At 37.2% G+C, this 15482-nt stretch overlaps 1 protein-coding gene across 1 annotated transcript in view; it reads right to left on the minus strand.

Annotated features, from left to right (window-relative positions):
* LOC104403176 (periodic tryptophan protein 2 homolog) overlaps window positions 1-15093 on the minus strand; it is a gene marked incomplete at its 5' end in the record, with an annotated part of 16083 nt that extends 990 nt beyond the window's left edge. Inside the window, 17 exons of the mRNA XM_010011235.1 lie at window positions 669-819; window positions 1951-2169; window positions 2553-2618; window positions 3091-3199; window positions 4313-4460; window positions 5363-5543; window positions 5889-6039; window positions 7229-7376; window positions 8104-8252; window positions 9387-9523; window positions 10175-10245; window positions 11002-11145; window positions 12066-12286; window positions 12803-12938; window positions 13354-13497; window positions 14520-14619; window positions 14999-15093. Of these exons, the coding sequence (XP_010009537.1) occupies window positions 669-819; window positions 1951-2169; window positions 2553-2618; window positions 3091-3199; window positions 4313-4460; window positions 5363-5543; window positions 5889-6039; window positions 7229-7376; window positions 8104-8252; window positions 9387-9523; window positions 10175-10245; window positions 11002-11145; window positions 12066-12286; window positions 12803-12938; window positions 13354-13497; window positions 14520-14619; window positions 14999-15093 (2370 nt within the window). The remainder of the gene's footprint in view (window positions 1-668; window positions 820-1950; window positions 2170-2552; window positions 2619-3090; window positions 3200-4312; window positions 4461-5362; window positions 5544-5888; window positions 6040-7228; window positions 7377-8103; window positions 8253-9386; window positions 9524-10174; window positions 10246-11001; window positions 11146-12065; window positions 12287-12802; window positions 12939-13353; window positions 13498-14519; window positions 14620-14998) is intronic.
* Between the last annotated feature and the right edge of the window lie 389 nt (window positions 15094-15482).

A 15482-nucleotide genomic window follows, 5' to 3' on the forward strand; every position in this document is an offset into this window, starting at 1 on the left:
TGCATTGTTTCTTTTAACCTGCAAGACTCCTTCTCAGATTACTGCTCAGTTAACTTATTTTAAATTTACAAATTTGCCTACTTTTTGTTACCAAAAGTCTATAAACTCTATTCTTTGGGTTGGCTGAATGTAATTCACAGACAAGGCCCATGTAGTTGTGAAGAACTATATACAAAAGCAGACTACTAACAAGTTAAGAGTGCATGCTATAATCACAAGCCTATAAAAATACAGTCCATATCTGCACATTATCTTTTACTTACAATCAATACGTGTAATTGTTTGAAAATGCAATTTCTAAAATCCTACCATCACTCTTGAAATTTTTATGATTTCAAGATATGAAAACTAGCAAGCTAGGCTAAGTTTTACCTGTAATAACTGCAAAACATTTTTTTCAATTTATCCTCAAAATTCCTATTATGCATTCCAATTCTATTATACACACTTGTTAGAATCATAGAATCATTCAAGTTGGAAAAGACATTTAATATTGTCGCGACAAAACTAACTTTTACTGTTAGTAAAGAAGTTGTAAAAATTAAGTAGTTTTAACTGTTGTCTATAAATTGTCTAGAATGTCAGCAAATGTTAAGTAAAAATCCTAAACTGGCAGGTAAACTGACTATAAAATACTTGTCAGCATTTTGACTTTCACAAGATCTCACCTTGTTTTCAGTTTCTGTCCATGCAGCATGAGCAATTTATGAGCCCAAATAAGATAGAACTCTAAATGACAAGATATCTCAAATGCAGAGGCCAGGAACTCCAATACTTTCTCCACATACAGGTCTGGGAGTGATGAGCAGACAACATCAACTGTGCAAAAAGGAAAAAAGCCCATGGACATGAGAGTTGAATTACTATTTGGAGTAACATGAAAGAGACCACAGAAACACGTAAGGGGAGAAAAAAAAAAAAAAAAAAAAAAAAAAGAAAAAGTCAGTCTTGATTGCATTTCAGGGTACAGTACCAGTCTTTCCTCTTTGAGCTTTCCAATCACTACTGCATTTAAAAGCAAGAACTTAACACCCTGCCCTTCCTTGCCTCTAAATTCTTCCTCCTAACAGAATACTCTGCCCCATCTGCTCTCCTTTAGAACTTCCACCCTCTCCTCCTCTTTCAGTGTAACTACACTTTACTGAATATGTCAGTAAAGGGGGAATGGACTAGACGACTTCTGAAGGTCCTTTCCAACCCTAACCATTCCTATGATTCTGATTCTGCAACTTCAATTCTATTTCTGCCTTCTTTCTAACATCCGTTAGGCACTTGAAGACAGTAAAAATATTGCCCTTCTCTTCTGAAGACTGAACAAAGCTGCCTCTCTTAAGCTTCTCCTCAGCTATCATGCACTCCGGCTCTCTAGTAATTTTCCAAGCCCCCCACCAGATGCTCCAGAATATCAATGTCTTTCTTGTACTGTCGAGTCCAAAGCACAGGACTACTGATGTGGCCTCACAAGTGCTCAATAGAGAAGACTAATCACTTCCCTCGAACGGCTAACTACATGCTTGACATTACAGCCCAGTTTCTGGTTAACTGCCGGCACTGGTACACTGCTAATTCATGTTAAACTTGATGTGCCCCTCTAATATCAGCTGCTTCTGAGAACTCTACATCCAAAAACTTTACCTATATACCCGGATGTGATCAAATTCCATGTTTACAAGTCAATACATGAGCATGCTGCAGATTGGTAAAATTAAAACATTGCACTAAAAAGTTGTGGGAGTTTTTTTGATTGGGGTTTTTTTGGACTTTTTTTTTTTTTTTTTTTTTTAAACAAAATAACCTTTCTTAATCTTTAGTCTTCAGGTACAGTAGACATCAATGTTATACTTTTCCCCGCCCCGCTCCCCAAGAGCTAACCTTTGCCCTTTGCACCTCAACTTACTTAGCTTACACATCTCTGCTTAGAGATTTTAATTTAATGGAAGATCTACTCACCTTCATCACTAGGTACAGCCTCTATGACCTCCTGAATTAATTTCTTTTCATTCAGCTTGAAGGCCATGATGATAGCCATAGTGTATTCCTTTTGATGCAGTGTTTTTCGTATGTTGCTGGGTGTGACATCAATATCCAGCTCAAAAGGATCAAAAATTAGCCCAGAGTCCAGTGAATAGATAAGGAGACCCTCTGTGGTGGTGGCTGCCCAACTTCGTCCTACAAGAGAAGTAACAATATTTAAGAACAAAGCTGAGTTTTCTAGGATGGAAACAGAAGAGTAATGATACACAGATTACTCTTCATTGTTTACAAGAAGTGGGTAAGACCGAACACCATGCATCACTGATGGACCTGTCAGCAGTGACAATACTTGTGAAAAATTATGTACGCTGATGATGCTGCTGAAAGTGATGTATGCTTAAGTTTCCCAATTATCCACTGCATGGCAAACTAGACTATAAACTTAGCAGCACTGTGTAACATTTAGAGACATCATCTCCAAGCCATTTGTACTTCATTATTACTCCTCCAATGCTCTATTTATGTTTTTAATATTATTTAAAAAAAAAAAAAATCCTACATTTATTGTCAATACTCACCTGTAGGAGAGAATCGCAGGCAAGTCACTCTTATTTCTGGTTTAAAATGTCGATAACTCATGTCACCTAAAAAAGAAGTTTAAAAGTGATTTAATATATTCACAAAAAGTTCCCAGTCTAGCTATCGACTCTAACCATACAGTTATCATTATGCTGATAAATAATGCAGAACATGCCAAAACTTGGCAGAGGTAAAGACAGGGTAACTAAGATACAGTCCATGACCAAGAGATCCGACAGCAGAATTGATGGGACTGAATTCTGCTCTTTGAAAATTAAATCAGCACTGCTGGGTTCCCTACCCAGGAGACCACAGGACCTCCTGTTTCCTGTTGCTTCTACTATGCGCAAAAGGACTCACCCATACATCACCTGAACACTTGCGTAACAGACCCCTTGCTGCTACAGATCATTCAGGTAATCCCAACTTTATAACTGCGCTGAACAGTTTAAACCCTTCTTTTCTGGTATCAAGTCTATGTCAAAGGTTTTGATCCATATAAAACTAGTAACAAGACAGCAAAACCAAAAACCATACCTCTTTTCACTCCAGGAAGAGGAATGGCAACACCATCTTCATCTCCAGCCCCTCCATCAATTAGAGCCATGCTGCCAAATTCAGTCATTTTTCTCCGATCTAAGTACTCCTAGAAAAACATGTAAGTTCTACATTCACTGCACTGAATCTCCTCTCAAACATCTGTATTAACTGAAAATTCTCCCTAACATTCAGGAGTCATCTAGTGATTGTTTCCCTGAACTCTCTTCCGAAAGCTTCTCCAAAATCATAGAGAAACTGCCAATTTCACAACAGCAGGCAAAAGCATCCAACCACAGATGAGGATCAGGCTCCTTTACTCTTTTAAGGTCTTAGAACAGCACAGCTCAGTTTAGGCTGACGTTTCACATTATTATAATGTTGTTCTACTCAAGAAATACAGTATCTCCTCACATGCAGCCCTACTCTTCCTCCCTCATCAGGTTCCATAACTGCACCATGCTAATGGAAGGGCTGTGTAGCCAGACAACTATGTAGATCTTTTAGGGACCTCCCTGCCCCCCATTTTAAAACATCCATTCCCTCCAGGACTCTTTTCTAGCTGTCTGATTTCTCATATCCTTTTAAGCCACACGTTGAGCTACACTAGCACAAAAGAGGGCAGCAGAGCAACAAAGGCTGCTCCACAAACCACTGTTGTCAAAAGAAATATGCTTGGAACCACAGCCTGACATGAACACTGGTATAACCCTCATTCTTCCAGACAAGGGAATGTCAAAAGGGGTTACCAGAATTTCATTCTTTCTGATGCTTTTTGTTGTTAACTTTAAAGGAACTTAATTTTGCATTTGACAATATTCAGAAACCCAGTTTGTAAAGGTCAGTTATGCTGTTTTGCATCCAAAATAAAATCCTTCATTTCTTTGCTAACACAAGCAACTGACACCCAGGGAAAGTTCACTTAGTAAGAAATATTGATAGTTTAAATTTTCTCTTCAATTTTGAGTGCCAACTGACATAACTATGCTTAAGAGCCCTGCTCATTCAATACAAAAACTGCAATCTGTCTAGACTTTAGTTAGCTGAATGTCAGAAATTAATTTTGTTTCCTATAAATATTTCCTTACTACTCTCCTACACAAAACCAAGAAAATGAACCTCTGCTTAATAAAGCAATAATGAATCCCACTTAATGACATTTTACACTGAAAGTCTTGTAGGTGTGGGGGAATGAAAAAATATGACTCCTGCGGTCACGTACCTCCATTGCATCTAATGAAAAGTTGCATGAGATTTCAAATTTTTTCATAAGAATCTGCTCCTTGACATTATATATACAGACAAATTTTGACAATCCACCTGCCAGAATAGATTGACCATCTGCTGAGTAACACAGAGTAGTAAAAGATCTAGTAAAAAGAAAGAGAAAATAGTTAATTTTACTGCCACATTTGAGCTGGAAGACACAGAAGAATAACCATTTAATAGGAAAAGTGGAGATCTTCATTCACACAATATGTACTTGACACACAAAATCGTTACCACAAACAAGTACTTGGCATTTTACTATGAATCACAAACAATTCAGAACTTCAACAGCTTTCTGAAGGACTTTCATACTTCCTATTCTGTGCGGCAGCTCAATAAATGAGCTCTCAACTACACCCTACACTATGGATAGTTAGAAAAGCTAGAGAAAAAACTATGTAATTGTATGTTTTAAAAAGAGGGTTGAGAGCTTATCACCAATAAAATACATTTGGGAAAAAAAGTCATTGCTTCCTTTTTCCATTTTTTTTTGAGTGAGAACACTGTGAGGGAAAAAAGGAGAGACTCAAGGGGGAAAAAAAAAAAGAAAAAAGAGTGAAACACATGATTTCTATATTACACTTTTTGGTAATACACAACTTGCCTTTAAACATTACTTCACATGCATAGTAGTATGTGTAATAGGCCCTACAACATATAGATACATTTTTCAAAAAAATGTAACAGTTTCTAGACACTAATAATCATTACATACTAGTACCTACATAACAAGACACCCACTTAAAAACCTACGACATCTAGCAAGTGAACAACTTGTCATGAGAAACTCAATATTATGCTGGCAACCCAAGTTTATAACTGACAAAAAAGATCTGATCAGTAGGTAGACAAAGCAGAAGACAAGAAGGATCCATCCAGATGTCAAGTCAGGCAGTCTTTTAAAATCCAACATCAGAATAAAAATACTTGAACAGCAGATGCACTCTGAAATCTTCAAACAACTCAAAAGGCACCTCTTTTCACTGCAATCTTGTTTACTTACTTCCCCTTGGCTGATTGTTTGGCAGTTATTTTGTCAAGCTCCTTCCTTCCCATCTGAAGGTCATGCCTTCCCTCAATTGAGCCAGTTTGCACTCCACTTTCATGATCCCAAAATGTTATCTGCCCATTCAAAGCAGCAACTGCAAGCTCCTTGCCATCAGGACGGAAAGCAACAACAAGAACTGCAAAGAATTCAATCAACAGTTAAAAATGAAGTCAGATATTCTTGAAATAAAATACATTATATTTTTCTAGGATCTTATCTGAACTACTAGGAAAAGATTCAGAGTAACAAGCATGACAACTTTGTCTCTGGACAACATGCAAATGTTTAGCTAATTATAAAGCTAAAGCTGGTATTAAATCAGAAAGATTTCTTGCACAGTTAACTAAATACTACACAGAACTATCTCAACTTTTGGTTTTCATTACCAAGAATGAGTCTGTATTTGACATGTTCTCTTGTTCATTCTTGAAGTATTTTTTATAATATTTTTATATTTGATAAAAGATGAAATAAAGATTACCATCTGAGTTCAGTATAAATGTCTCCTTAGTTCTCCAGCTGTCTAACATATCCCATAACTTGACAGTTTTATCCCAAGAGGCACTAGCTAGAACACACTTCATTGGGTTAAAAGACAAACTGCTGATGGGGCCCTCATGGCCTGACAAGACCTAATAAAAGAAAAAATATAAAATGGAATTAAGTGAAAGAAACTGAAATTCGTGTAGTCTGCATTCAGTAAACTCTAAATATAGCAATGAAACCTAACTTGTCCACACATGCTTGAGTTCACTTTTGGACATGTGGCATGATGCATACCAGTGATTCCCAACCTTTCATTTTCACAAGTTTTTGGGGTTTTGGGTTTTTTAAAAACAGTGCAGTATGACCACTGGATAGACCTCTGCTACCATTCTTATGCATGCCCATAGGCTCTTTACAAACCAAGACTTAGGAATACAGTCCACTTTCCCCACCCACATATCAGAACAATCAGACCAACTGTGAAAAAGCAAGTCACTGCTCTGATAATTTACTATGTCTTGCACATGAAAATAGTAAAGAAAAAACACTAATAAGAACTATGAATAAGAGTAATACAGATTTTTGTGGCATGGAGCTCCTGCACCTCTCAAAAGAAATCAAGGAAAGAAACTAAAACCTCTGGATGCACTCAAGTACATGGTGAGTTACTACAGTGATCCATATTCAATAGCTACGCCAAATTAAATACACAAATTACTTAGTTCATTTACTTGTACAAGATGTACAATAATGCTTAAGAATTAAAAACAGCAAGTGAGTTTGATTTGCTCAGTACTGTGTCCCTCCTTTACTACATCTACTCTGAAAAGAATGCATTTCAAACTGGCAGCAAGACAGTGAGTTATTTCTCACCCTACACAAGAAAAATCTTCTACACAAGAAACAGTGCCCTGCTTTGCTTCAGCAAAACTGTCCATGAAATCTGTATCGAAGTCTTAGGACAGCACCTACAATTTCTTCATTACTTGTTAAAAAAAACAAAAAAAAAATTAGGAAATAGTATCTCTGAAGAGCTACTGAAGGAAAAACTCCCATGTCCATGGGTTAGCTCAGAAATACTGGTGTTAATTCATTAGCAAGGAAGAGCTCATTACTCCAAAATTCTAAGAACATTTTCCCCACAAAAATCCAGGACAGCCTCCATGCAACCAACAATAAAAATGCTGAGAGTAACATAGTGCAGCTCTAGTTCTCAAATATAACAAAACACATCATGTTGTATTAAAAACCTCTGACAAATCCCAAAGTTACTTAGTATCATCACAATCTTCATTATGTATTAAATTCAAGCCCTCCAATTCTGTAGGTCCTTACATCTAGCAGCCTCCCACTTTGCATTGACCAGATGAATATTTCAAAGGAATCCTGGGAACCAGCTGACACAATCTCGCCACTGGAGTCCACGGCTAAACAAGAGAACTGACTTGGTCGTGGAGATGTAAAGGTACGAAAATTGCGGTATCTGTTGTAAACACGAAAATGAATTATGAAAACGTTTCAGGTAGATTTAAATATGTGATTTACAAACTTACTTGAAAAGTTATTTCATTTTCCTTGTAAAGTCTTTTAAGCTATCTATGGAAAAAATATTCTTTGTGTAAGATTAGATGCAATGCCTCAACACGATTCCAAGATTAAAAAAAGGTATTAACAACTCTGCAGAAATAGCAGCCAGAAATACTCAAACAGAAGAGCTTTCCTCTACTACACAGCATATGTCCATTCTTTAGAAAGCACAGGCTCATTTACACATTCAGTTCTGTACAGAGTTATACTAAAATAGCTCAATCACTAAAATGATGGCAAGCATTCTGTTACATTGTTCTGGGTGCCCTCTTCCTCTTTGAGTAGTAGAGCCAGGCAATCTCACTGGATTACCAGCTTCTCTGAGAAAAGTTCTTCTAGAATTTTCCTCATAGAGACTGGATGAAATGATAAAATTCCTAATTACTAAATTTGAATCAAGTGCTGAACAAAAAAAATCAAACAAAAAACAAAACAAAAAACCCCAAAAAAAAAAAAAAAAAAAAACAGAACAAAACAAAACCAACAACAAAAAAAAAAATCAATAAACCAGTTATTAACATTTGTGCAACTTCAACCTGAAATGAAAAATCAGCTGTTTGCTGTATTCTGGGGGGTAGAAGCTAAAGACTAAATGACACACAAAAGCTTTTATGAAGAGTTACCTGTGTAGATCAAAAGCACGCACTGTTCCATCTAGGGAAGCACTCAAAATGACATAACCATTGGAAGTAAAAGTTACAGCAGTCACACCACTGGTATGTTCTGTAAAAGTGACAAAACAGAAGCTACTTGAAGTGTTCCACACTTTCACCTGCACAAGAGACAAGAAAAGCTTTATCAGAATTTCCATCATCAGTTCAGACAGAACGTAAAGGTAAGGTAGCAGAAGAATAAAGAAAATTTAGTCCTAGAACTCTGCGATAGCATAAAGGATTTTCTACGCTATTGGTAAAGAATTCTGTCCAAATGAGACAAACAGGCCACAGCTTATCATTAGACCCCTAAAGACACATATACAACATAAAAATCTAAGTGGAGATACACAAAAAAATTTTGAAACAAAGTTAGTTTTCATGGAAAGCTATAGCACTTAGTGAGCACCTTTGGCTCCCAAGCTTCATACTGCCCATGGATTAGACAAGTGTCAAACTCAAAACCAACTGCAAAGACATTCCAGAAGTTACAACTGAGATTGGTTTTCCCCCCTTGAAGAAAGACATTATGCTTTTAGCTACATGCAGTTTGAGACTTCTGGGGTTTGGCCAATTTTGAATTCAAATGGCAGAAACCATAAAGTGGCAGGTCTTTTTCTGACATTCAGAAGTTTTGATAGGAAATAAGATACTATCTTTGTCCCATTTACTTGCCAAGAGATTGTGTGATTACACTACAAAACATCTTTAAAAAACAAAAAAAGGTACTTGTCATTGCAGGACAACTCATTCATGAGAAGCTAATTTTTATTTGAAAAACCCCAAGCTTCTGCAATGGTACATTTCAGAAAAATCTCCTTAGGGATTGCAATTTTACAAATAATTTGAAATCGATTTCACATCAAAACCAATTATTAAAAGGACATGAATTTGGGTGAAGTTCATTCATTCCAAAATCTCACAGAACCACTACAAGCATACGTAAGTTAATAGTTAATGAATTAGATCGTTCTGTATTTACGGTGATTGCCATCTATAATGATTAAAAAAATCATCAGCTAAATAGCATAAGTGATGCAATCTTCAGAGGATACCAGTAATAATAAATCAAAATATATATATTCAAGAGAAAAATCAAAACATTTAAGAAGAGGAGAAAAACTTATGACTTTATATTAAGAAAAATACATATTAGTTACAGTAAAGGAGCTTTCTAGATAAATTGGAAATTCAAGCTGTTTACTATGCTAGTAAGACTTAAGTTGGTATCTCAATAATACTGCCTCACTTACTTTCCCATCCTCCCCTCCAGTTACGATGTATTGTCCATCTGGAGAATATGCTAATGAAACCATGCTGTTGAAATGTCCTTGCTGCTTCAGCACGTAGGACTCACTTTGCCATTCCCACACCAGGAGCTGACCCAAACCTGTAAATGCAGGAGAAGGATTAACCAGAATTCTGAATACAATGACCCTGCAAATGCAAGCACAAAAAAAAAGTTGATACAGACAGGCTGCATTATGTATCTATCAATACTAATAAAAGTCCTTTCTTTTTTATAAGTTCAAGGCAACTTTCCTCAAAAAGCAGGAGCTGTTACTTGGATTAACGTTCTCAATTCTACAACAGCAATGTTATCAACCAGCTGATGAATAAGCTGGACAGAAAAGCAGGGCTGCATATACAGGTATAATCTTGATTATCATGCAAACCATTACGGACTGGGTAGGAATGTTAGAACATACAGGCAGCTTTGAAAAATGGCGTGCAACAAGTGGCAAAGGAAGAGAGACTGGGCCCAGAACAAAAGAATATTATAAACTACAAAGGATATGGGGCTTTATCCTAATTCTGCCAGTTTTAAAACATGAAAGTTTTTTTTTTTGCCTTTGTCAACACAGCATTTCCCTGAATCACAAGAATTCTGTGAGGAGAAGTTGATTAGGGATACTTACTTTACTGTATCTAGACACTACAGAAATGAGAGTATAGATTATTAACGAAACTAGCATTTGGGCTTGCATGCCCACAACATTCCTTGTTTTTCCATGAATACAGACCAAAAAAATTGACAAACCTGAACATCCAAAGGCAATCCAGTCACCAGTACAATTGATAGAAACAGAAGCTATCCTTTGGTCTGAAATACTGGAGAGAGAGAATCACTCAATAAACAAACCTGTGCTTTCATGCCTTGTGTGATAAAACTTCAAATGTAGGGTTTATTACCTGTGTTCAAGCAAGTTCTTTCATTACTTTACTGAACTTTTCTATTACTGTAACATCAAAAACCTCATACAAATTCTTTCCTTCATTATACTCAAAAACACCAAACAGGCAATACTGCCTTATTTGGAATGAAGACAGAATATCCATACCCCAAAGAAAGATGTACTTGCCAGCACAGAGTAAAACTCCCCACATTCAAGAAAAGGGGGAAAAAAAGTAAGCAGGGAAATTATGCATTATTTAGCATCATATAGCAATAGAAAGGAAATACTTTTTTCAACTTAGAGACAATTTACAGATTTTACATATGCAGAATTTCCTTCTCTCTCCTGGTATTGTCTTTATTTTCTACAAAAAAGCTGAAAACAAAGACCACAGCATTAAAGACACCTATAGCCAACAACTAACTATGCAGGAGTTCCTCACTCAGACTTTTCAATAATAAGCTATGGAATGGAGCTGTATGGTATCTATAAGGTAAGTCTACGAATCTGCCTTTCCAGAAATTACAATACTAAATAAATACTCCTGTTTTAAGATTTTTGTGCTCTGATTATTCATCCTTCAGTATTAAACATGGTTATTTCTCACACAAAGTAACAAGAAACCCCCCTAAAAAACATATCCACCATACGAAACCAAACAAACCCAAAACCCAACAACCCCGTATCTCACCTCAACGAGTGGATCAGATTGAAATCTGGAAGTTCATGGAGGTGAAAAATTCCAGAGGCAAAACCAGTAACTAAAAGGTGTGTTTTCTTGTGATAGGCTGCACATGTCAGGTTATTAAAATCTCCCTCTTTATTGAAAAAATACCTAGCATCAAAAAAATCATAAAGAAGCAAATTGAGTGTGAAAGAAAACCATGCAGTTAGAGATGCATTTCAATACAGGTCAAATAATTCTGATCAAGGTATCCTACAATAAAACTAAAAAGCAGTAGTTCCAGAAATTGCTAAATGTATGTACTTTACATAGCTAGTGGGAGCTGACGCTATTCCTCAATGTTTGCAGCTGCCACAATAATCTGATTATCAGAAGAGACATCTGATCACACACAATGAAAGGGACTAAAAGTTAACCTCAGAGGGACTGCACTGTGCAATTCCTATTGATCATCTAATGCCTTAATATGGATGGCTCCATGCCTTCACTGGTTATCCTTTTATACGCCATTCAAGGAATTGAAGCAATACTCATAAACACTATCGCCTAGAGCTTTTCTCAGTTTCTCTGTAGCTGTATTTCTCACTGGAATTAAACAGATAAGCACCACATGACAGTCAAATAAAAGAGTATGTGAACATTATCCAACAGCTGTATACTCTGAATTCCTTCAGTCTGGAAACGATGTTCACCAAGGCTAATTCCAGCATGGGTTGGGTTAGGGTACTTACCTTATACCTCCTTCACAGTCAGAGAAACCAAGAACAGATGCCTGGTGCCAGGTGCTCCCAATTGGCCCCTATATTCATCCTTTGTCTCCCTCAACTCCACTGCCTAGAGTTTGCCTATGAACATTATCCTTCTTCAAGCAGAGCTAAATGGTGTGACTATCTTACAACTCAATTATTCTTTGTAAGCCACACCTCCTTTGATGTTGGCAGATAAGGAAAGCATCTCCAAAGAGTTCACCAAAGAGGCTGATAACTATCTATCAAACACTGCTGTCACCTCTTGAAGTCAACCAATCTCTTCTTGCAAGAACTCCAAGTCTTTACACTTGAATCACTTACTTTGCAACACGTGAATATTTAACCTTTTCTCTAGTGTCTTGTTCACTTGGATTGGCTTTTCCACGAATTTCTTCACCCTTTGGCTCTTCAAGAAACTCTTCATCATCATCTGCTGCATCCTTTTCTCTAGTTGCATTTTTAGGGGGCATGGGCTTCAAACCATCAAGCTCTGTATCACACTGCCACACACAGAGAGCTGCATCCTGGCTAATTGTGTACAGCTAGAACACAAACACAGAAACATGGAATTATTGTACAATACTTGTGTTTTGTACTCCACTGTCCTGTTATGAATACAGACAAGCAAAAGGGTTAGCAAATCTGCACTCTATGATAATACAGTACTTAGTTCTCTAGAATTCAAGGTGCTTTCAGAAAAATTCACTTGCCCTGTGAAGTGGTGATTTACTTTACCTGCCCTGATGTAACTTTTGAAAAGACCAATGGCAATTTGATTACCAGTAAGTATTACAGCTAATTATTTTTTCATATTTAAAACTGTTACTTTTAGGGGACCTATTTTACCTAACTTACTCTTCCTCCTAAAGTTTACTTCTTCAATCATTCATGGTGTTGTAAACTCCTGATCACAGCAGAGTAGTTCAGACATATTACTTATGGATTTTCTAAATTCTGAGATATTATCAAAATGGTCATCGTTATCCTTATCTATAGGTAAGATTCTGCCCCAACTATTTTAAGAATAAAATTGAGGGATGTTGTGTGATTATACATACATCTAGACTGTTCTCTTCAAAAAAGCAGGCCACTATTACATCCTTATGCCCTCCAAGTGAGTAGTAGATCAAGTTTGCCCATCGTTCTGCTCCAAACACCCATGTAGACATGTCCTTGCTCCCTACTGCAAAACATCTACAAAAGAAAAGGTAATCTGGATTAGAATACTCGTCTGCAAAACTCATGACAGGGTGGAGAACATTATGAGCAGGAAGACACCAGTCACCACGTTAATTTTACACGTAAGAGAGCTTTAAACTGAGGTTGACAACTCTAGCAGAGGTAGATGGGTTGCTCACATTCCTAAGATGTGTTTCTTTTATAGATAACTAGGCATTTTCAAGCAGGAATCCACTGCTGATCCCTGCATATTTCATACTTTCTAGTCTGCCTAATTGTATTTTTTTTAATTCAAAACAGAACGAGAAGCAGAAGAGCAAGAAATAATTTTTAAAGCTAGTATAATACTAAGCAAAGAAAATGGACTGCAACATGCATGCGAGTATTAACAACATGAACAGGTAGACAACGCTGTAGTTTAACAACTCACTTGGAATCATCAGTCCAATCAATACAAGTTGTTTCATCATATGGACCGTAGTAAGTTTTGTCCAGAACAAACGCATTAAATTCTCGTTTCTTTCCAGGAGCATGGTACATAAGAGCAACATTGTCTTTTGTAATCACAAATTTCCTGTCATGTGTGGGGAAAAATTGCACACAAAGCTGTTAAAGCAAACAACTGTTCAGTAAAGACTGCAATAAAATGAAACAAAATAATGTCAAAAATTTTTACTGCATTATTGAAATGATAAATATAGAGTGCTTTTGAATGAAAAACAAAAAATTATTTGCAGGTTGTTACATTCCCCCCAACTTGTGAGACAGAAAACCTCCAGTAAAAATCACTTAACTTGAATAATGAAATATTTGCTCTCCAATTCTCCCAAAGGAAAAGAAGTTCAAACATTCAAACCAGGATGTTTTATTTCAATCTCTCTTCACCTCCACTTATCAGCCACTTTCAGCAAAACAAAGCATCTGCATCCCTGTTACACATATCCTTTGATCTGGCCCTGCTGCCAGTATAATTCCCTCACATAGAACTGTGATTCCAACTTTCACGCAAGAACCTCATTCAAGATCACTTCAGGTCAATCCAACTGAGAAATGCTACCAAGAGGGGAGCTTTGCACTGTTTCCTCTCACCCTTCTGACACTTGTAACATTTATGTCACCACACTTCAGATCTGTGACCACACAGTTAAAACATAAGGGATGTAAACAGAAGCACTGGATTCAGAGAGCTGTCTCTTTCAGTAGCACAGTCTTCTTAGACTAACCCAAACACTGACCCAAGTCAGCAGTGAAACTGCACAGCCACGAGTGCCGTCATGGAACCCTGCAACACTGATGTCTCCCTGTGGGCTCTTCCACCTTACGCCACACATAGGAGCAGTTAAAACTCACAGCAAACCTTCTACATTTCTAAGAGACCCACCACAAACAGCATGTGTTACAAGCGACTTTCCTGCCCGTATCTGTTTCCAAGGCTTTGCTTTTCCTCTTTTTTTCCCCTCTCAACTTTACAGGTAAAATGCGCCCTACGCTCCTCAGTAAGTATCACACAAGATTGGTCAGAATGTCTTCAAAATTACCACTAGTTTATGGAGTACTTTCTGTTGGTTTGTTCTAAAGCATGCACATTTTACTTACTTGCCATCAGGGGAAAAGCTCACACTGTGAACTGGCTTGTGAAAATAAAAGTGATGTATCACACATTTCCCAATCAAACTGACAAGCAAGGCAGCTCCCTCTGTAAGCACAGAAAAAGGAGGATTGTGGAAATAATCACATTCCCAAAGAAACCATAACCCTGGCAAACTGCAGTTTCTTTCCTTAAGCTGGGGGGAAGTACCTCCTCAGAAAGGTTTCATGACAGTGTGCTTCATATTATTAACAAGAAAAATGCAACCAAAATTACAATTCACTACCTAAATTCTGTAAATAAGTTATTTTTAAGTTCTGCAAATGAAGGTATCTTCTGCAGAAATTCTAACATAGTTTTTAAAGCAGAGCACTTGAGTTAAGGCTGAATACCTAGCAATACACTAGGTATTCACTTTCCCCTCTTAAGGCTGTATTTTTATGACATTCTTTTACAAAATAAATGCCTCCTTCCTTTATAAAAGTACCTTCATCAATTAGAATGGCAAGACTTCCATCTGGAGAGAGCCCCACGCACACAATATTAAGCCGTGCAGCCAATGGGAATGTCTCACACTTATTACTGAAAGAAAAAGGTAAAACAGCAAATTGGGTACAAGGATATAGAAATAATGGTCATCTTTGGTGTCAATGAAATATGGTTTGATACTTTAAAGCCATAGAATAAACTTAGATGTAAAACCCCCATGATTTCTTTAGCTGTCGCAATCCCATAAACACCAACTACGCAAGAAATGAGCTCCTGAGCAGAATACCTGCATAATGAGCATCAATCACAACTCTGGCCTACAGGAAAAGGCAGATGACAGCCTAGGCCTAGCCATATGCAAGAGAACATAGAATGGTTTGGGTTGGAAGGAACCTTTAAGGCCATCTAGTTCCAATCCCCCTGCCCATGGGCAAGGACACCTCCCACTAGATCGGGTTGCTCCAAAGCCCCGTCCAGCCTGC

This window comes from Nestor notabilis, unplaced genomic scaffold (assembly GCF_000696875.1).
Source record: "Nestor notabilis isolate BGI_N333 unplaced genomic scaffold, ASM69687v1 scaffold15743, whole genome shotgun sequence".
NCBI lineage: Eukaryota > Metazoa > Chordata > Aves > Psittaciformes > Psittacidae > Nestor > Nestor notabilis.